The sequence below is a fragment of the Mesoplodon densirostris genome, chromosome 5 (assembly GCF_025265405.1).
Source record: "Mesoplodon densirostris isolate mMesDen1 chromosome 5, mMesDen1 primary haplotype, whole genome shotgun sequence".
NCBI lineage: Eukaryota > Metazoa > Chordata > Mammalia > Artiodactyla > Ziphiidae > Mesoplodon > Mesoplodon densirostris.
The window spans coordinates 117,639,606-117,660,752 of NC_082665.1; the positions used below are offsets into that span (position 1 = coordinate 117,639,606).

The 21,147-nt window shown below is 41.0% G+C and overlaps 2 protein-coding genes across 5 annotated transcripts in view; one reads left to right on the forward strand and one right to left on the reverse strand.

The window, feature by feature from the left end:
- SENP5 (SUMO specific peptidase 5) overlaps positions 1-19,408 on the reverse strand; it is a 42,639-nt gene extending 23,231 nt beyond the window's left edge. For 3 of the 4 annotated variants that reach the window (XM_060099345.1, XM_060099344.1, XM_060099346.1), the window contains exons 1-2: positions 19,249-19,408; positions 7,857-9,397 (exon numbers count right to left, since the gene is read on the reverse strand). In XM_060099345.1, coding sequence (XP_059955328.1) covers positions 7,857-9,366 — 1,510 coding nt within the window. In that variant the 5' untranslated portion in view covers positions 9,367-9,397; positions 19,249-19,408. The remainder of the gene's footprint in view (positions 1-7,856; positions 9,398-19,248) is intronic. The other variant, XM_060099347.1, reaches the window with a different exon arrangement.
- Positions 6,051-6,176, forward strand: LOC132491284 (short transmembrane mitochondrial protein 1-like). The gene has a single exon (XM_060100161.1). It carries the CDS (start codon positions 6,051-6,053, stop codon positions 6,174-6,176), a length of 126 nt encoding a protein of 41 aa, XP_059956144.1.
- Positions 19,409-21,147: the final 1,739 nt, after the last annotated feature.

Genomic DNA, 21,147 nt, shown 5'->3' on the forward strand with positions numbered 1-21,147 from the left:
ATAACAAAAAATTAAACTTTAGGCCCAGCAACCTTAATTGAGACTCTTCAAATAAGAAAGCAATCTCTTCTACCAAGCAAATATAGACCCAATTCCAAACTTGTAACAAGAGGTGTCCTTGTTATGTTAACAATGTTATTTCTGGACGGCAGTGTTTGGGGGATTTTAAGTTGTTATGTTTAAGTTGTTATGCTTTTTTCCTCTTACCCGTATTTTTGTTTTCACTTTCAGATGATAAACATGGATTGGTAATGCAGTAGAAAAGCCCTACCAGGATCTTCAAGGAGAACCCTAATGACAATGTCTCACTGATGCACACCATTATCTCACTAGGACCAGAAGTAAACAACAGTTAAAACGCACTCATACTGAAGCCTGCGCACCTAGAGCCCGTGCTCCACAACGAGAAGCCACTACAATGAGAAGACTGCACACTGCAACAGAGTAGCCCCCGCTCTCAACTAGAGAAAGCCCGTGCACAGCAACGAAGACCCAATGCAGCCAAAAATAAATACATAATTAAAAAAATAAAAAGCACTCATAAGCCAAGCACTAGCATACCTCATTTCATCCTTATAACTATCCTATGTGTTAGACAGTATCCCTACTTTAAAAATGGAGACAGGTGGCTTAAGGAGGTTAAATAACTTCCCCAAGGACCCTTTACTAGCATATGGCAGAAATCAGGTTCTGACTGTAGGTTATGTGACAACAGAAACTGAGCCGTTAACGTCTATGCTGTGCCACCTCCAATGCAGGAAATATCTATTACCTCTTCTCTACAAAACAACTTAGTTCTTCATTTTACCTTTCCCTTCTAAACCCATGGGCCAAGAGTAACCCAAAAAAACAGACTTCTTAAAATGAGAGTTACAGAATTCCCTGGAGGTCCAATGGTTAGGATTCCACGCTTCCACTGCAGGGGGCAGTGGTTCGATCCCTGGTTGGGGAACTAAGATCCCACTTGCTGCAGGGCTCAGCCAAAAAATAAAAATAAAAAAATAAAATGACAGTTAAATTCACTATTTACCCACTTGTTTTCACCAAACCAATGAACCAAAAAGGAAAATGCATTTGGAATATACAATTTCTTTTATTCCAAAAGTACTAAAATTTTAGTATGACCAAGAAGGATAAAATATTAGGAAAAAACAAAACAATGAAAAATTAGAGTTCAAATTATATTCCACCCTGTAAGTACAAAAGGTAATAATGTGAAAAACAAAAACTGAGGTGTTTTTTAGAAGTTAAATTACTCATCATGTTAAACTGTGTTAGACAGCTTTTTTTTGCAACAACTGATATGGGTCACTTGGATCACATCCCACCCGGAAAGTGGGAAGGGGTTCATTGTGTTGTGCACATATGAAATGCAACCACTTGGTTCTCCAACAAGATACAATACACATGTCAGAAAGGTCCCATCAAAAATAAGAAAGGCGGAGCTTCCCTGGTGGTGCAGTGGTTGGGAGTCCGCCTGCCGATGCAGGGGACACGGGTTCGTGCCCCGGTCCAGGAAGATCCCACATGCCGCAGTGCGGCTAGGCCCGTGAGCCATGGCCGCTGAGCCTGCGTGTCCGGAGCCTGTGCTCCGCAACGGGAGAGGCCACAGCAGTGAGAGGCCCGCATACCGCAAAAAAAAAAAAAAATTAAGAAAGGCACAAAATATCTAAGAATAAACTTAAGGAATGTGCTTAAGTTTATTAAACTTATTAAACAAGTGAAAAGCACTACCAAATTCTAGTAAGGGACACAGATCAATAAATGGAGTAATTCTTGGGTTTTTAGACAGGAAAACTCCATATTAAAATGAATGCAATTTTCCCTAAATTAGTCTAATAATGTAATGCAATACCAATCAAAAGCCACTGTTTGTTCATTGGTTTAATTGAAAAAACAAATCCAAATTCATCTTGGGACAAAAATGTGAGAAATTCTTAGAAATTTTTGAAAAAGATTAAGGAGGAGAGGTGAATAGGGGCAAGAGAGGAGAGGAGAAGGAGGGTCTAATCCCATCAAATTATAAAACCAAATAACAGTGATTGAAGCAGAATAGTGCTATCACAGAAACAGAGAAACCAACCAGATAGGAATCCGAATGGCAGGCAGCATCTCATAATCATGGGGAAAAGATGAATTAATCAATAAATAGTATTAGAACTACCAAGTAAATCTTTTGTTCACAGCTGAAATTCATTTTGGTGTAAAGAATGTAGGAATCTGGGCTTCCTTGGTGGCGCAGTGGTTGAGAGTCCGCCTGCCAATGCAGGGGACACGGGTTCGTGCCCCGGTCCGGGAAGATCCCACATGCCGTGGAGCGGCTGGGCCCGTGAGCTATGGCCACTGAGCCTGCGCGTCCGGAGCCTGTGCTCCGCAACAGGAGAGGCCACAACAGTGAGAGGCCCGCGTACCGCAAAAAAAAAAAAAGTAGAAATCCATCTTTAGTTTTTTCCAAACACCTACATGTAAAAATAACACATTAATAGTCTAGAAAATAGGGCTGAATATTTTTATAAACTTGAAATGGGAACAAGCTTTAAGTATTTATGCTAATATCAATACATGACCATAAACATTTTAAAATAAAGTGGCAGCCACCCCATAATTCCTTTAGAACTTTTATGCCCTAATGAACATGTATGTCTTAAACATGTAAGTAGCAAACTATACTCACTCTTCTGGAAGCTGCTTTTTTATATTCAATACATGGATTTTTTTTCCTAAGTCAATTCAAAACAATCTAGTGGTCCATTAAATTGATCTGCCATATTTTAACCAATTCCCTGCTAATGGCCATTTGTTAATTTTTAGCTCTCTAAATAATGTTACAATTAAAACCCTCAATATATCCTTGTTCTAGTGTTTCCTTAGAACACACTTGCTAAAATTCAAATTTCTGAGGGAACTCCCTGGCGGTCCAGTGGTTAGGATTCCGTGCTTCCACTGCCGAGGGCAAGAGTTCGATCCCTGGTCAGGGGACTATGATCCTGCAAGCCAAAAATTAAAAACCAAAAACATTTTCAAATTTCTGGGTCAAAGGACACTAAAACCTGCAGATTTTCACTTATGAATTTGGTTATCTATATTTACGAGATTTTAATGTTTATGGAGTCAAATTGGTATATTTTTATTGCTTCTGAGTTTCCTATCATGCTTTAAAATGTCTTAACAATATGAGATTATAAAAATGGTCTTTTTTTAACAGCTTAAGCTATGATTCACATACCACAAAATTCATCCTCTTAAAAGTCTACAATTCAGTGGGTTTTTATATATTCAGAGCTGTACAACCATTACCATTACCTAATTCCAGAACATCTACATCACTCCACAAAACAACTCTGTATGTATTAGCAATTACTCCTTATTCCCCACCCCCACCCCCTGGCAACCATTAATCTACTTTTTATCTCTATGTATTCGCCTACTCTGAACATTTCAAATCAATAGAATCATATGGTATGTAGCCTTTTGTGTCTGACTTCTTTCACTTAGCATGTTTTCAAGGTTCACCCAAACTGAAATATATCAGTACTTCATTCCTTTTTATGGCAGAATAATATTCCATTGTATAGATATACCAAAATTTTATTCATCTATTCATCAGTTGATGGACATTTAGGTTTTTTTCCACTTTTTCGCTACTATGAATAATGATGCTATGAATATTTGTGTGCAAGTTTTTGCTTATCTGTATGTTTCTAATTAGTTAACTTTTTTTTTAATTAGTTAACTTTTCAATCCACCTGGAACATATTGTGATACAGGAATCTGTTTCTTTTCCTTCCAAAACAGCTAATCTGAGTACAGAATCCTAGACTTTCCTACCCTCCCTGAAATTTTTTAAAGTTGTCTTGTACAAACATAACACTACTGTTGTTGCAAAGCATTCAACTTGGTTTTGAAGGGAGTAACTTTCTGAACAAATACTGCATCAGTTTATGCAATATTTGATAAAAATATGAAACACAAAAGTAAATTTTGATGAGTACAATGGGCTCTTAATAAATATATAAATACAAAATGAGCATAATGTACAGTTATATTAGAGAAGAGCCAGCATTCAGGACACCACAGAATATTGGCTAACACTACTAAGTCAATTAAGGGAGCATATACCATGCTGATCATCCTATACTGATTCCTATTCTGATTGCTCTATTAATCCTGATTACTCGAGTTTAGTTCAATTTGTCTCTTCCATTGTATTGGCTTTCTCCAGATGTTTGGTGATAGATTACAGGCTCATCTCTACTTGAATAACCTGCAGGTGGAGGGAAGGCTGTGATGGGCAGTAGCTTTTGCTCTGCCTTGAACTATTTTCAATGTGGGGATGCTAAGAACCCCCAAAACAGTTCTTCTGGAAAGGGTTGTTCTTCATTCTTGCCAGGCATTATAAGTAATGAGGCAGGAGGAGAGGGGAATGTCCTGCCTCTCCACACCAATCTCCTATTCTTAGAATTTCAATGCTATATGTCAATTATATCTCAATAAAATTGGGGTGGGGGGAGAAATTTCAGCTTGATAGCAGATATCCTCCTTGCTGATATATGGCACAGGCAGGGAGAGATGCTTTTGTGGAGATTTTCCAACTACTCGGTCTTTTACCATGGGTCTCCCCTTTCCTCTCCACCTCCACCATCTCCAGAAATGGTACACCCTCAGTGTTGCACCATTTTCCTGCACTAATCTTCCTTCTGTCACTGGGGCTCCCCTCTGGATCTTCCCTCTACTTTATGCCTTGTTAGTTTCTCAGTTTTTGATCTACCAAAACTCTCCTTGTTTTTGAGTATAGAGATACATACGTTTTAAATATGTTTTTCATAATTTCTATGGGTTTGGTAGGAGGAAGAAGAGATTCCATGGGCTTACTTCATCCTCTTAAACCTACTATTGGTTTCTGACAGATATTCTTTACTAAGTGAAGGAAGTTTTCTTTATTCCTAGTTTCAAAGAGATTTAAACACAAAGGAAGCTAAGCTTTATTACCAGGCTTTCAGTACTTGCTGAGATACCATGATTTTTCTCTTTTAGCCTATTAAATTAACTACATTACAGATCACTAAATGTGAATTCTGTAAAAAATTCCTGTCTTCACGTTATGCTACAGTTTTACTATAGAACATAGTCAATTTATCAACTTTTTTTGGAAGTGCTACATATATATTTGTAAGTTAATTGGTATTTGTGGGTAAATGCTAACTTTTTCAGATTTATGAATCATGGTTCTGCTAACCTCATAGTAGGGAAATTTGTCTTCATTCTAGGACAGCATAAACAACAGAAGTTTTTTTAAAAAGATTTTCTAGGACTCTGTCATTTTGTGGGGAAAAGTTTTTTATACATACTTAATGGTTGAAAAAGCGAAGTGTTCACAATTGTTTAAACCACCAAGAAGTAACTCTCCTAACTCCCCAGAAAAAGCCATTTGTAACAATTTGATGTATCTGTCCAGATATGTCCTATACAAATGCATGTGCACACATATATACATGTACTCATTATGTGCACATGTATCTTTTAACAAAACGGCCTCCTTCTGTTTTGCAACTTGCTTTTTTCACTTTTTGAATTTTTCTTTAATAGCTTCATGGTATACTGCCTGGATATGCTGTAATTTATAGGTCCATAAAAACACTTGCTTTGGTTGTCCTCAGTGTTTTACTACCAAGACAATACTATAAGTAATGTCCCTGTATAAATATATTTGTACTCTTTTATATCTTGGCTAAATTGCAAGAAGGGGAATGGGTCAAAGACTGATACTGCCATATTATCTTCCAGAAGTGTTTATACCAAATGACTTCATGGGGCAGATTTTGACAAGAAGACTTTAAAGCACTATGTAAAAACTTGAAGCCATAAAGTAAATACAAATAAATTTTACTATGTAAGAATTGAAATTTTCTGTTAAGCAAAAATGTCATACACAAAGTCGGGGTACTGAGGGCTTTTACCAAAATTTAACATCTTTAAAACTAGGCCGGGGGAGGCAGGCTCAGACAGCCCAAGGAGCTGCCGCCGCCCTTCGAGCCCTCCTTGCCGACACTATGCTCCAGTTCTTGCTTGCATTTACTCTTGGCAATGTGGTGGGAATGTATCTGGCTCAGAACTACAACATACTTGAAGAAATTAAAAAGGATGTGGACGCCAAGAAGAAACCCCCTAGTTCATGAGGCCGACTCTAGCACCACTGCCTCCTGGATAAACTGATTCTACTGTTCTTGAGGGCCTCCTTTACCATCTGAAACAAAAGCTTTTGTTTTCATCTCCAGCCTCAGCAATTTTCTTCTTTACTAGACCCTGCATTGCCTTACAGCACAAATGGGGCCACAAGTTAAGAACAACCCTTACTTTTCCAACATCCTCACTTCTTCCCTTCCTCCTTCCAGCCACTTGGGAGGTCCTGAGAATGGAATTATGGTGCTAGATTAGTAAACATGACCTTTAATTAGTAGTTTCTCCCTTATTCTTTGGGATTTCTACTACCGTTTTCAAAAGAAAAAATGATGAGTTTTGTATAGCTGATGAGATATAAATAATGCTGATTTTACAGTCTAGCAATTATACTGGGTGTTTAAACCTTTGGTACTAAATTATGTTGTTTCAAAGTAGTAACTAAAATGAAAATCTAGAAGCCATTACCAGTTTCTGCTAATTTTATATTGTTGCCAGGAAGCTCCATAGTTGCTAATTTAACCAATAAATCAATTTGCTATTCATTAACCAAGAAACTCTGTTCTGAGAACCCTATCAGGAACTCGGGAATTTAAAAATATTTAAAGTAATGGCCTTTGTCCTCAGTCAAATTCATAGTCTCATATGCATGTTTTTCTTAATGGTGCATTTGATCTCGCTCTATTCTCTCCTAAGAATCATACTTATTTTATTATAGGCACATTTCACATTACATGGCAGATAAATGAGAAGTTGCCTATAAAGGAAATTTTATGCCTTTTTACATTTAAAAAATGTATTTACATTATAACTTTATAGTGATTCTCATAAAAAAAACTATAATGATGCTAAGGACCATGAGGGTAGAAATCAGTGTATCCTGTTTGTTGCCACATTCTTAGAGCCAACAATGGTACATAAGAGCTTCTCATATATTAAATAAATAAAATATAAACAATCCAATAGAGAAAAAGGCAAAGTAAAATTATATACAAACAAAAAATGGCAAAGACAGAAAAAGATGTTCAAACTTTAAATTTAAAAAGGCAAATTAAAACAAAGGACTCTCCTGTGATCTATGAGACTAGCAAACCTTAGCAAATGCAAACGAGTTTAACTTTTTTTTTCCCCACTGTACGCGGGCCTCTCACTGTTGTGGCCTCTCCCGTTGCGGAGCACAGGCTCCGGATGCGCAGGCTCAGTGGCCATGGCTCACGGGCCCAGCTGCTCCGCGGCATGTGGGATCCTCCCGGACCGGGGCACAAACCCGTGTCCCCTACATCGGCAGGCGGACTCTCAACCACTGCGCCACCAGGGAAGCCCAAGGGTTTAACTATTTAGAGGGTAATTTAACAATTCTCTTAAAATTTTAAGTGTGATTATCCTTCCACCATCATTTCTACTACTAGGAATTTAACTTACAAAAACAACCATAGAAGTATAAAGAAGTAATTCCACTGCACCATTGTTTATAGAAGGAAACAACTAAAAGCAACACAAGTGTCCGTCAATCAAAAACTAAACTATGGAACATCTATATAATACAGCAATATAAAAGGATGTCTAACTGCTTAAAGGGAAATCCACGTGGGGAAGGACCAAATAGGACTCTCCTAGAAAGGATAATGGACAGCAGGTGTGGGCCGGAGATTGAGGGAGAATAAAGGAAGAGTGCATACCAGAAAGGCAGATTGACAGCTGTTCATCATCCACTGGAGAGGCTTTTTGACTGTTCTTCCCACCTCCCACTTGATTTTCTAGTTTGAGTCCACTGCACGTCAGAGGAGCCTCCAGTGGACTTTTACAGTAAGGGTGGTCCAGCAACTTAGAACTAAGAATGTTCTGCTTGAAAGATCCATCCTCATCCATCTGGCATGAACTCTCATTCTGAACAGTCTCTTCGGACACAGGCCCATCTACACTACTCACAGATTGATCTGCCCCAGACACTGACAGTTTTACTCTGTCATCATTGACAGTACTTGTCCGATTTTCCTGACCCAGAGCCATAACTTCTCTCTCGGTTTCCGAGATAAACATGTTATTAGAATGATGTTCTGGTAAGGGGATGTCATGAATCAGCTCTGTACACTCCCACTTAGGAGAGGAACAGGGTGACTGGTCCCAGATGTATGTGGCACTGCCATTCTGTTGGTCAGGGAATGCTTCATCTAAACTAAGCTCCTTGCCCAAGAGAGGGCTTCCTTTAGTGTGGCCATCAGGCACATGAGAGTTCTTTCCCTTCACCACAGCATTGCTGTCCATATCTGGAAGGTATGGTTGATGCCGACAAGAAGGGTCTTTAGGTTCTGGGGAAGGGAATAAGCTGCAACTGCCACCCTCACTGTTCTCCCTAAGGGTCTCTTGATGGTCCCCAGTGACCTGCACCCAGCTTCGCTGGGCTTTTTTTAGCTTGAAAACTTTGCTTTTTGTTCTGAAGTGCTGGGATCTGAGAATCCTGTACCGAAATCTAATCATGGATAATTTTTCATACATCATATGAGGAGATACTTTTATTCTTCTATGTTGATTAAGTTGGAACTTTCTTGGAATCAGGGGTCCCCCATTCCTGTGGTGCTCCAGCCCTCGGTAGCAGCCATAACAAAAGCGCTTTCTCTTATGGTTGCTCAAGGTGACCACAATTGTGCCACTCTCACCTGGACTCTGGCTCTCCCCATTGAACTTCATAGGAGGATCAGAAGCTTGTGGCTCCGTCCTAGGTCTGTGACCACTGGCCTGACTTAAAACACTATTTGCTGGTATGTCAGTGGCTGCCTTCAAGAGACTTTTCTCTCCAGAGTATTCATGATCAGAGTTCTTTGCTGATGATACCAACTTCTCTGCTTGGAGTTTCAAGAAGGTCCTTGAGGAGGAAATTAAGTGTTTAGTGTCCTTTCCTTTCACTTTAGAGGACAAAGTACTAAGATTCTGAACAGCCACACTGGACTTTGCCTTAGCAAAAAGGGGTTCATCCTGGATCCACGTTTTCTGGATTTGAGGGGCCTTCTTCCTGCACTGGAAATGCCTTAAATGCCTGCTCCAAGTAACTGTCCTTCCCAACTTGGCTTTCAGAATGCACAACTGTTGGTGAAAGTAGAACTTCTTAAAGCCTCCAAACCCAGTATTCCATTTCTCAGAAAAGGCTAAGTGGATTCCTTTCCTCCATAGAATTTTCCTCTGTTTTTTCATTTTTCTGATGCATAATGAGATCTGAATGCAGCTGTAAAGAAGAGAAATAAAATTTACATTTCTACCCTAAAAATAAGGTCATAAAGATATATTCACAGCAATATACATTAGAAAATTGAAAAAAGCATATGAAGTTCAATTTATACTATCAGACATAATGAAATCCTACCTGATCAAGGTTTTCCCCACAATGAAAATGAGGGATAAGGGAATACATGAGTGCTCCAACATGACCCCATTTGCTGTATCTGCCTCTGATAGAAACAAGTTTCAAGAATCATTTCCCAATATGCAGCCAGTTTCTGATGAAGCAGAAAGGGAAGGGAGTCAGGAGAGAATTTCTAAGTGTTGACCTTGTTTCTCATTAGCTAAGTGACTTTAAGCAAGTCACCCAAATTCTGTGTTCTCATTTGTAAAATGAAGGACAGAGAGGGGAGAGGGGACCAGACACCATTTAAGACTGAGTTCACATCAAAACAATTTGTTCCATACAACACATTTTCTTTTAAAGAGTTTTTTTTGATGTAGACCATATTTAAAGTCTTTATTGAATTTGTTACAATATTGCTTCTGTTTCATGTTTTGGTTTTTTGGCCACAAGGCATGTGGGATCTCAGCTTCCTGACCAGGGATAGAACCCACACCCCCTGCATTGGAAGGCGAAGTCTTAACCACTGGACTGCCAGGGAAGTCCCATACAACAAATTTCAGAAAGGAAAGGCAGGGACTTTTATTCTGTACAGTCATCCACAGGCAGACAGTCAATAAATGCACGCAATATCAGTACCTCAAGAGGGAGACCGACCAGCCTCCTCTTTGTCAGTCAGTCAAAGACTTTCTGAGTGACTATGAGGAGACAGGATTCTATCAGGTGCTCTCAACCAGTTATGGTTCTGGCTCTCAAGTAAGTATAAGAAAAAAGAACCAACACGTGTGTGTGTGTGTGTGTGTGTGTGTGTGTGTGTGTGTGTGTGAACTTTAGGAACACACTTACAGGAAAGGGTAGATGAAAATGATAGTCAAAACCAAACATGATTTGGGACTTCCCTGGTTGTCCAGTGGTTAAGACTCTGCACTCCCAATGCAGTGGGACTGGGTTCGTTCCCTGGTAAGGGAACTAGATCCCACATGCTGCAACTAAGAGCCCGCATGCCACAACGAAGATCCTGCGTGCTGCAACTAAGACCCAGCACAGCCAAATAAATAAATATTAAAAACAAACAAACATGATTTCCCCTCAGACTTAATAAGATCTAACGTTACTGAAGGCTCTTTAGCCTAGAAAGAAAGTCACCAGCCACTGCAGGTGGAACAGAAGAATAAAAAAAACCAATATCCTAATTTCAGCCTACTAATAACTTACTAGGAAAAGCTGTATTACCTTTCTGTGCATCAGTTTTCTCTGGGGGCGGGGCGGGGGGGGAGAAGAGGACTGAACACATGTTTACTTCTGCTTCCTTTCCAAATCCCATTAAGATGACAGAAATGGAGTTTTAAAAAAGGCAAAACCTCTCAAGGACAATGACAACAAAAAAGGAGACAAGAGCAATAAAACTGCTGAAAGAAGAAAGCAGATGAATGAGTGAAAACAGACTTAGCCAGCCAAAAGAGCTGAAATCTAAGCCAGCAGTAGGGGAAGCCAAGCAGCAAGTTACAGGACCTCAGAAAGGCTCAGGAACCAAGAGCAACAATACCTATGAAGGTCAGGGAATGGAGGAGAGCTGAAAAAGGAAGGACTGGTTGAAAGTCTGAATAAGAAGCACTTAGACTCCAAGATCCCTTCTCCTACCATGGCAGATGATCAAAGTTTCACTTTCTCAAGGGAATGAACTAGAACAGTCAGGCACATCATGTACAACTGAGGGCAGGGGTACAAACAGGAGGATAAATCAGTTTACATAGGGAATTTCTCCCCAACCTCCTTCCCCACTCAGCTCCCAGAAAAGTTTATACCCCAAAGGAGGAGATCAGTTCTGGGGGTGGGCAGGGGGTGGGGTAGGGATAGAGCATTCAAAAAGACCAACAGATACTGATATTTGGGGATGCCACAACTACAGAGGCCCAAACAATTACCCCAAAGTTTAAGAAGCAATGAAACCCCCAAATCCCTCCCCAACTCCACATAGCAGGTAACTGTCCCTCCCCAACCCAAGATTAGAAGTTTCTCCTTCAGAAAGGAAGTTCTGCAGACAAGGGGATCCCAGGAACAGTTTGAAGATGGAATTATATATTGAATATAAGACCCCGCAACACTGTCCCACTCATCTCCCAAAACGCTGGCAGTCTGTCTTACCCGTCCAAGCAGGAGATTGGAAGATTCTTCTTCAGAGAAACTGATTAATCCACAAGAAAATACATAAGTACAGGTATGCCCCCACAGAATGGCCCAGCATGGCCCACAGTGCACCCCACAACTGACAAGTCCCACCACAGGCTCAGAACCTCCAACCAACTTCTTAGAGGTCAAAACACAGCATAACTAAGAATCACCACACTTCCAGGGATTAAAAAGTAGACCAAAACAAACAGATAAAAGCAAAAGCATATTTAGAGAAGTCAACTTAAAAAACCTGAGAAGGGGAGAGAAGGGAAGTTATTGTTTAATGTGAAGAGCTTCAGTTTAGGAAAATTAAAATGGGTCTCAGGATGGATGGTGGTGATGGTTGCACAGCAATATGAATGTATTTAATGCCACTGAACTGTATACCTAAAAATGATTTAAATGGTAAATTTTATGTTATGTATATTTTACCACAATTTCTTTAAAAAAGAGAGACGAAAAATAACCCCAACGCTATCCTCAAAGAAGAAAATATTACATCCACTGGGGAAAAAAAGAATGGGATTTTTTTTTAAAGGAACAGTTTAAAAAATAAAGGAGCTTAGGACACTTAAAATAGCAAAAATGAAAAACTCAATAGAAAGTAAAGGGCTAATATTACTAATATTTAATATCTTAAATTGAGGGATAAAGGAAAAGGCTGATGGAAAAATGGGAAAAAGACATAATGAAACAATTCACAAATAAAGATTTTTAAATGGCCCTTAAACATAAGTAAAGATGTTCAATTCGTTAAAAAACTGTCAAGGGGGCTTGGGAGATAGGCAAAATGGGTGAAAGGAGTCAAAGATACAAACCTCCATAAACAAACATATAAACAAGTCATTCATGACGATGTACTGTACAGCATGGTGACTATAGTTAATAATACTGTATTGCATATTTGAAAGCCACTAAAAGTAAAGCCCTCATCACAAGAAAAAAAATTTGGGGGGTGGGGAGCTATGTATGGTGATGGATTTAACTAGACTTATTGTAATTATTTTGCAATGTATATAAATGTTAAACCATTATGTTGTACACCTGAAACTAATATAATATTATATGTCAATTATACCTCAAAAAAATTTGGCAAAAGTTACAACACATTTTGTTGGTGGGAGGAAAAAAACTTTCATACTTTGCTGGTTGGTGGGAATACAAAATGATAAAATCATTTTGGAGGGGAATTTGGTAATATCTAACAAAACCATACAAGTATTCACCTTTTAATCCAACAACTCCACTTTCAGGAATTTACCCTGAAGATACATCTCCAATAATAATGAAAATACATAGTACATGGTTATTCACTGAAACACTGTCTGTAATTGCAAAATACTGGAAACAACCTAAATGCCCATACATAGGGCAGTGGTTGCACAAACTATGGTTCATCCACACAATGAATGAAGCTATAACAGAATACGGATAAGGTCTATGAACTAACATGGAGTAATTTCCGGTTTAAATGAAAAAAGCAGAGTTCAAGTGAGTATCAATGGTAAGCCACTGCAATCGTTTAGCCAAGTGTACCGTTAGGGAGAAGAGTCCACACAAGATCACCCTCACTTCTGACAATAACTGAAAGTTCAGGGAGTTTCCAAAACCACCCTCAGGTCTGATACTCTGTCAGAAGGACTCACAGAACTCACTGAAAACTGTTAATAGTTATGGCTTATTACCGCTGAAGAATGTGGATTAAAATCATCCAAGTGAAGAACTACATAGTGCAGAGTCCAGGGGAAGTAACACATGAGGCGCTTCCAGTTGTCCTCTCCCCCTGGAGTAGAGTCAGCATTACTTTCCCAGCACCGGTGTGTGACAAAGCGTGACAAGAACTGCCAGCCAGTGAAGCTCACCTAAGCCTTGATGTCTGGAGTTTTTATGGGGGTTCATAGGCATAACTGATTGCCCACATGACTGAGCTCAGTCTTCAACCCCTCTGGAGATCCACTGATATCAAAGTCATTACCCTAAATCACACTGTTGGTTTTTCTGGTGTGGCCAATCCCCATCCTATATCATATTGTTAGATTATCAGTGACCCAAGGCCCCCAGGCAAATAAAGACACTCCAATCAGACATAACATTCCAAGGGTTTAGAGATTACCTCCTATAAGCCAAGGATAAAGGCTTTCTTTTTGTGCAAGGTTAATTCTTTACTATATTATATATAGCCACCTTTCATAAAAGAAAAAATAAGAAAATATACATGTATCTTTCCTTTTGTGCCTCCCAAATAAATTAATTAATAATATAAAAATCAGGGCTTCCCTGGTGGCACAGTGGTTAAGAATCCGCCTGCCAACGCAGGGAACACAGGTTCAAGCCCTGGTCTGGGAAGATCCCACATGCCGCGGAGCAACTAAGCCCGCAAGCCACAACTACTGAGCCCGCGTGCCACAACTACTGAAGCCCGCGCGCCTAGAGCTGGGCTCTGCAACAAGAGAAGCCACTGCAATAAGAAGCCCGCGCACCACAACAAAGAGTAGCCCCTGCTCGCTGCAACTAGAGAGCCCACATGCAGCAACGAAGACCCAATGCAGCCAAAAATAAATTAATTAATTTAAAAAAAAAGAAAGTTAAATGTCAAGCTTGCAAGAAGGAAAGCAATCCAATTTATACAACAGTGCCTCAAAACAGGTCAGGAATTGGCAGTAGGAGGTTCTGTAAGTGGGGTGTGAACATGGTGCTAAAAACAAGAGGATAGGGCCTCCCTGGTGGCGCAGTGGTTGAGAGTCCGCCTGCCGATGCAGGGGACACGGGTTCGTGCCCCGATCTGGGAGGATCCCATATGCCGCGGAGCGGCTGGGCCCGTGAGCCATGGCCGCTGGGCCTGCGCATCCGGAGCCTGTGCTCCGCAACGGGAGAGGCCACAACAGTGAGAGGCCCGCATACCGCAAAAAGAAAAAAAAAAAAAAAAGAGGATAAATCAAATCATTTAGATACCCTTCTACTCGCCACAAAAACCAGCCAACTGCCCCTCCCTGCTCCTTGCAGAAGCCTGGAGTGTTACTTTCTAGACTAGAACAGCACTGGCCAACAGGAGTTCTGCAATGATAGAAATATTCTATATCTGCCCTGTCCCATATGGAAGTCTCTGGAAACATGTGGTTACTGACCACTTGAAATGTGTGTAGTGCAACTGAAAAACGAAATGTTTAATTTTATTTAATTTTAATAATTTAAATTTAAGTTGCTACATGTGGCTAGTGGCTACCACATTGGGTAACGCAGCTCTAAAGGAAAAACAAAGGATTCCTGGACTGGAAAACATCTGGTCCAGTTGAGAATGAGGGTATCATACTGAAAATAGTTGAGTTAAATGAACATGAGTGTTTACATACTGAATGCTAAGACCTCTACCATTTCCCCCAGTTTAGCTACAAGACTGTTGACAACCCAGCTTATAAGCTCCAAGCAGGAGAGCTGAAGATTCTTCTTTGGGAAATCTACCTAGCCAAAGAAAAAAGACAAAGATAATACTGTTGAAGGTTCTCCAATAAGAGTCCAGCCAGAGTACCCTAAAATCAACATATCCCAAGCATGAACTCAGAGTACATGTAATTAAAATTAAAAGCAACCTTCACATGGGGTCCCTTAACATTTCTGCCCCTGTATTCTCTGCCATACTGTTATGTGTTCACCAAATACCAACATTCCTTCAAAGATAAAATAGGGAATTCCTTGGTGGCCCAGTGGTTGGGACTCCACGCTTTCACTGCTGAGGGCCAAGGTTCAATCCCTGGTCGGGGAACTAAGATCCCATAGCCATGGGGTGTGGTCAAAAAGTCATAATAATAATAAAATAAAGACCATAGTAAATATGGATTTAAAAAAAAAGATAAAACACACACACAAGGGAAACAGAGTGAGCTTTCAACTCTTATTAGATACTCACTGACCCTAGGACAGCCTGAAGTCTGAACAATCCTTGAGGGGTCCAATATTTATTTGAGTAAAATTTTGCAGTGCAACCACTGTACAGATTAACTCAAGCATCACTATGAAAAAGTTCTTTCTCCTGTAGGTAATAAGACAGTAATGAGAATAGCTGCTGTGTAGTGAATAAACAGGGGAGAGGTTATCCGCCCCCCCAAAAATGAGACAGAATGAATGGTTTGTAGTAGGAAACAAGATTAAAAACAAAACAAAAATAAAAAATATTGCCCATTGGCATCAGAGGACATGAATGAACCATAAAAAGGTCCAGATTGAGAACTGGAGACTTGTACATTTATGGTACCTACTGGTGATAGGTACATTCAGCTACCACACATAAAGTAGATTAAGTTAAATATCCAATTTTGGTCTCAAGTCCTTACAGACACAGAAGACTGCGTCAAGGAGCAGCAAGTGACTTCTAAACTCCACTTCTCACTGGGTCTTCAAGTTGTCACTACCCCCCCTCTGCCTTTGTTTCTATGTTAAATCCGTAATATCAGTTTACATTAAAATTGTGAACCCTGGGTTCCCATTTATCCTTTCTCAATACCTCTACTTGAAAAGTGTATTCTGTCAGAATCTGAAATTCAACAATTTTTAGGCTTCAGAATTAAGGTATTTCAGACAAAATTTAAAAATTTAGAGGGACTTCTCTGGTGGTCTAGTGGTTAAGACTCCACGCTTCCAATGCAGGGGGCTCAGGTTCAATCCCTGGTCAGGGAACTATGATCCCACATGCCACACGGCTTGCCCCCCCCCAAAAAAATAGAGACTCAGTGACTTGGTTTTTCATCTTAAACACATACCATATGTCTCTCTAGATTCTGAATTTATAGATTACCTCTCTGTTAACATGGCTTTGTTAATCAGTGAATTCAGAATGCCCTGTGTCATCTGGTTGTAGGAAGTTAACATGCTATAAACAGGGTCATTTTTAAAAAGAAAATAATTCAGCATCTTCCTTTAGAAGATTTGTGATGTACAGTCCATTTCTGGCTCTACTAACGCAGCCTTTTCATCGTTTCAGTGATTCTTATTCAAAGAATAATTTGCTAATGAATATATCTCCCCAAAAGAGAATGTTCAATTCTGCCTGATGATCTATTACCTTAAGAATGCTGAAAATATTAACCACCCCCCTAAAAAAATCACGACATTTTCACTATAATGGGCAAGAAAAATACATATGAGGCACTGTTACTTCCTTATCAGTTGATCCTTTCTAGATATCTATCAATTCTTTAAATCAGTGGCACGGTACAATTAACCAAAAAAGAAAAAGGGACTAAAAATTCAAGGGCAAGCTTAAGGCAATACCAAGAGCCTCTAGTTAAATCAGGTGTTTATAAGGCAATTAGAGACGTTATAGGGCTTCACTAACAGTTCTCAAATTGAGTTCCATAGGAAGCTGGCTAGTGATACAAAGTAAGAGGTCATGCATACCAGGATTGTGGGGGATGGTGGTGGAGAGAAACCTGTGGACAGTACAGTGAGTTTATGACAAGCCAGAACAAAAGCAAAAATATTCTTTAACTGGAATTCTTCCATGGTTTATGAAGGCTTGGCATAAAAGTCTACTAAGAAACTGATTTATAAAGTGATATGGTCTTTATACAATTCTGCCAACAACAACAAAAAAACCCTAAGCAACATTTAGTAAAAAATTTTACTGTAAAATCTAATACTTTCATTAAAGAGCATTAAGGAGTCTAACTGCATAGGGAACTATGAAAACAGAATTACACAGAGCTACTGACAAATGACTTTTTTCCCCTTCTGTGCTCTCAGAGCTACAAAACCTGAAATAGTACTATTGATTCAAGTAAGGTTATTTGTTAAGGAAAGGAAGAAAAAGAGAAAGAAATTTAAAAGGCATAGGCAACAAACTAATTGACATTTCACCTCTCTGAGCCTGTTTATAAACTAAAGTCTCCATTTTCAAACGGTGAATATCACCTGAAAAGCTTTTTAAAAATCGCAAATACCCGGGTCCCATTTCAGATCTATTAAGGTAGCGTCTGGGCATCTGGGGTTTTGTTTTAATTCCCCAACAGATTCTGATGTCCCTGCAGGTTTTGGAACCACTGGATGAGATGACTCTCAAGGTCCCTTCCGTATCCATGACTTAAAATTCCAAACTGACAATTCTGTGTCAAAGGAACTGAAGATTGCACTTCATCATGCTTCACTGAGCATCATCACACTCCAATGAGGGAAGGTAAGTACCCTTAATTTGTCTGACCAAGCAACTGTAAGAACAGGTGCTACTCACTCAAGTCACTGATTGCATCTCCCTTCTCCCCTCCCCAAACACTTCTCTTAGGGTCTACTTAAATTTCAGAGCAGGGAATGGTCTCTCACCAATACAGAGAAAGGTATCTCCTCATATTAACTTAGAACTGTAATGTTCAGCCACTCAAAGGATTCAAGTCCTTATGTTTATTCTCTGAACATTTTCAATTAACATGAAATGCTTTAGAAGCAGAGGGAGGAGTCCTCAGAAACGTGCAAAGAATTCCTTCTAAAGCGGGCCAAGGTGTGAATGAAGCCCCTCCCAGCTTTTCTCCTAGAAAGGGCCCACTAGACATACTGAGCAAGAAGCAAAACTGATTTAGGTCATCCCTCATTCACCAGTAATGTGTAATCAATAAGCATGAGACCTCTGGGTGACTAGGAGGAACTGATTTCTTTCTAATGCTGCCCGACCCAAAGCAGAGACTGCAGTTAGCTTTTAACCACAAGATCCTAGTATCTCTTCTGGCACCCTTCTCCATACCAAGCGTAGTTATTCTGGGTAAAAGACATAATTAAGAACCTACCATTAAGCGTCCTGGGTACTCCTGAACCGACTTTAACCTGATTCCCAGAATATTTCATGATTAACGTTCTGCTTTCTTCATTTCATTTAATTCTCCCAACTAATTTATACAGGTATAAGAAAGTTCCACTTTACATGGGTTAAAAATGTCTACACAAGATTAAAGCCACCACCAAGTGGCAGGCCAGGATTTCAATTCAGCTTTTCGAACTCCAAGTCCAAAACCCTTATCTCCGACATCCTCTCCGCACCCCTCCTCCCCCAAAAGAGTGGTCATACACTGTAACGGGGGTTGATACTGCCTAGCATAAACAGAAGGGAAAAACAGGCTTCCCACCGCCCAAATGTTCAATTGTGCCATATCCGTTCACTAGAACAGGGTCCCAGGAGTGTGAGGATGGAACCAAAGGCAGGAAGGAAGCAGAACTGTCCGAACAAATAAAACCCAAGACGGCAGGAGCCAGAGGACCTCTACCAGCAGCTCTTCCGCTCAAAGATTCCCCCGGCTTCAGGAGGAGCGGCCGGGGGCGCTAGCCCTCTCCGCTTCTGCGTTGTACAGCTCGGACTGGCGAAAAAAAGGGGACACTGGTCCCTCGGGACGAGCTCCTTCCCCGCCCCCAGAAAGGCACAAGAGCGCCCGGGGAGAAATCCACTGCCTCTGGTTCGGCGGTGGGGGAAGAGCAGCGCTCGAGGCCTCCAGGCCAGGGTGCTGAGCTGGCGCGCACTGGCGCGAGAATGGCCAGCCAGCCTGGTCCGTCAGTCATTCGCCGTATTTGACACCCGGGCTCCCGCTTACCTACGTCCCTCGCTGCCGGCACCTGCCCCGCCGTGGGTCCAGATACTGCGGCAGTTCGGACTACAGCCCCGCCTTCGCCAGCTTTAGGGGAAAACCCGTCAGCCAGCAGACGTCCGGCCTGCTTACAGCGGCCACGGCCGCCGAGCTTCCTCTGGAGCCACTGCCGAGAAGCCGGCGCTCACTTACAACGTCACCTCCTTCGGTGCCCTTCCGCCTCAGCCCCGCCCGCGCCGCATGCAGGGGGCGGGGGAGGGAAGCGAGGGCTCGGGGCTGGGGGCGTGGCCCCGCCTTCCCTCCACTTCCGGCAGCGCACGCTCCCCCACCCTCCCGTAACGGCTTTCTGACGATGCGCGCCCCTGGCGTCGGGACTCCGCTTTTGGTCGCGGACCCGGCTTTTTCCTCGTGGCGCGTGAGGATTGTAGAAACTCTGATCCGAACATTGCAGAACGGGTTTGAGACTTCCTTACAGCCTGCTCTCAAGTTTTTAACCCCCAGATGGCTAAGGCAAACCGCAGCTACTATACGGCGTCTCCCTCCACTAATCCCTTTTCCCTTTGGTCAAAAGCGAAGGACCACATTCCTGCTCTGGCTGCACTTTGAGGCCTGGCCCAAGCTTTTCTTCTCTGGTTTTTCCATGGTGATCTTTCCCCTTGGCATTGCGATGTGCCTCTATATCTCTGACCCGCCTCTCCTCAACTGAGAGCACTTCCCCAGGAGGGCAGAACCTGGTCTTATTCACCATTGTAGCCCCAGCCAGCACCAAGTAGTGACTGGCCTACAAGTGCTTAGTAAGTCTGTGCAATAAATCTATTATTCTCTTTCTGAACAAAGAGGAAAGTGACTTCAGTCTGATATGTTAAAGCACGATTCTTTCAACAAGCATTTTTTTTTAATGTGAACATGAAGTAATATTTCTCTTGCAAGCCCTCAGTCTAATTGTGGGGAGACATACATAATTTTAATACGATATCCTGACAGGTGGAAAATATAATACCAGATTTATTGTGGAAGATGAATTCAATTTTCGCCGTAATAGATTTTTGGAATAGAGTGGAGATGTATACTATGGAATACCAAGGGTGGGGTGCTGGGAGCATTGTGCCCCAGGTACAAGCAATATGGGTGTGCATTGACTGTAAGGAAGGTTAAAAAAATAATAAAACCGACTACAGTGTGGTTTGCTTTTAATCACCACACGTGTCAGCAAATTCTAACCAATGTCAGTGATAAAGTAGTCCTTTACAAACAAAAGCTTTTCTTGGCCTTCCTTATAAACAATTGCTGTAGTTATTGAGTTTTAATAGCATATGTGTAAGCTCAGCTTGGCACATTTCCTCAGTTTAAAAGTAAATCTTTTTGAGATTTCCACTTCCAGCCAAGATGGAATAAGAAATCAGATATTACCCTTCCAACTGAAACAACTAAAAAACCAGACAAGAAATATGAAACATTTATTTATTTTTTAATAGCTGTTTATTTATTTATTTGGATGCACCAGGTCTTAGTTGCGGCATGCAAGATCTTCGTTGCGGCATGTGGGACCTTTTAGTTGGAGCATGCAGAATCTTTTAGTTGGAGTATGCGGGATCTTTAGTTGCGGCATGTGAACCCTTAGTTGTGGCATGTGGGGTCTAGTTCCCTGACCAGAGATTGAACCCGGGCCCCCTGTATTGGGAGTGCGGAGTCTTAGCCACTGGACCACTAGGGAAGTCCCTGAAACAACATTTAAAAAACATTTGACATAAGGCAAAAAAGAATGGTGATCCCTGAGAGATGGACAATAAATGGGGTGAGCCCCCCCCCAAATGCACCAGTTTACTGCCTGGCAGGAGTCTCCAGGACAGTCACAGGTAGGGGACACCAAGAGGAGTCTGGTGGTCTCCTTGTGTTGAGGAGAAG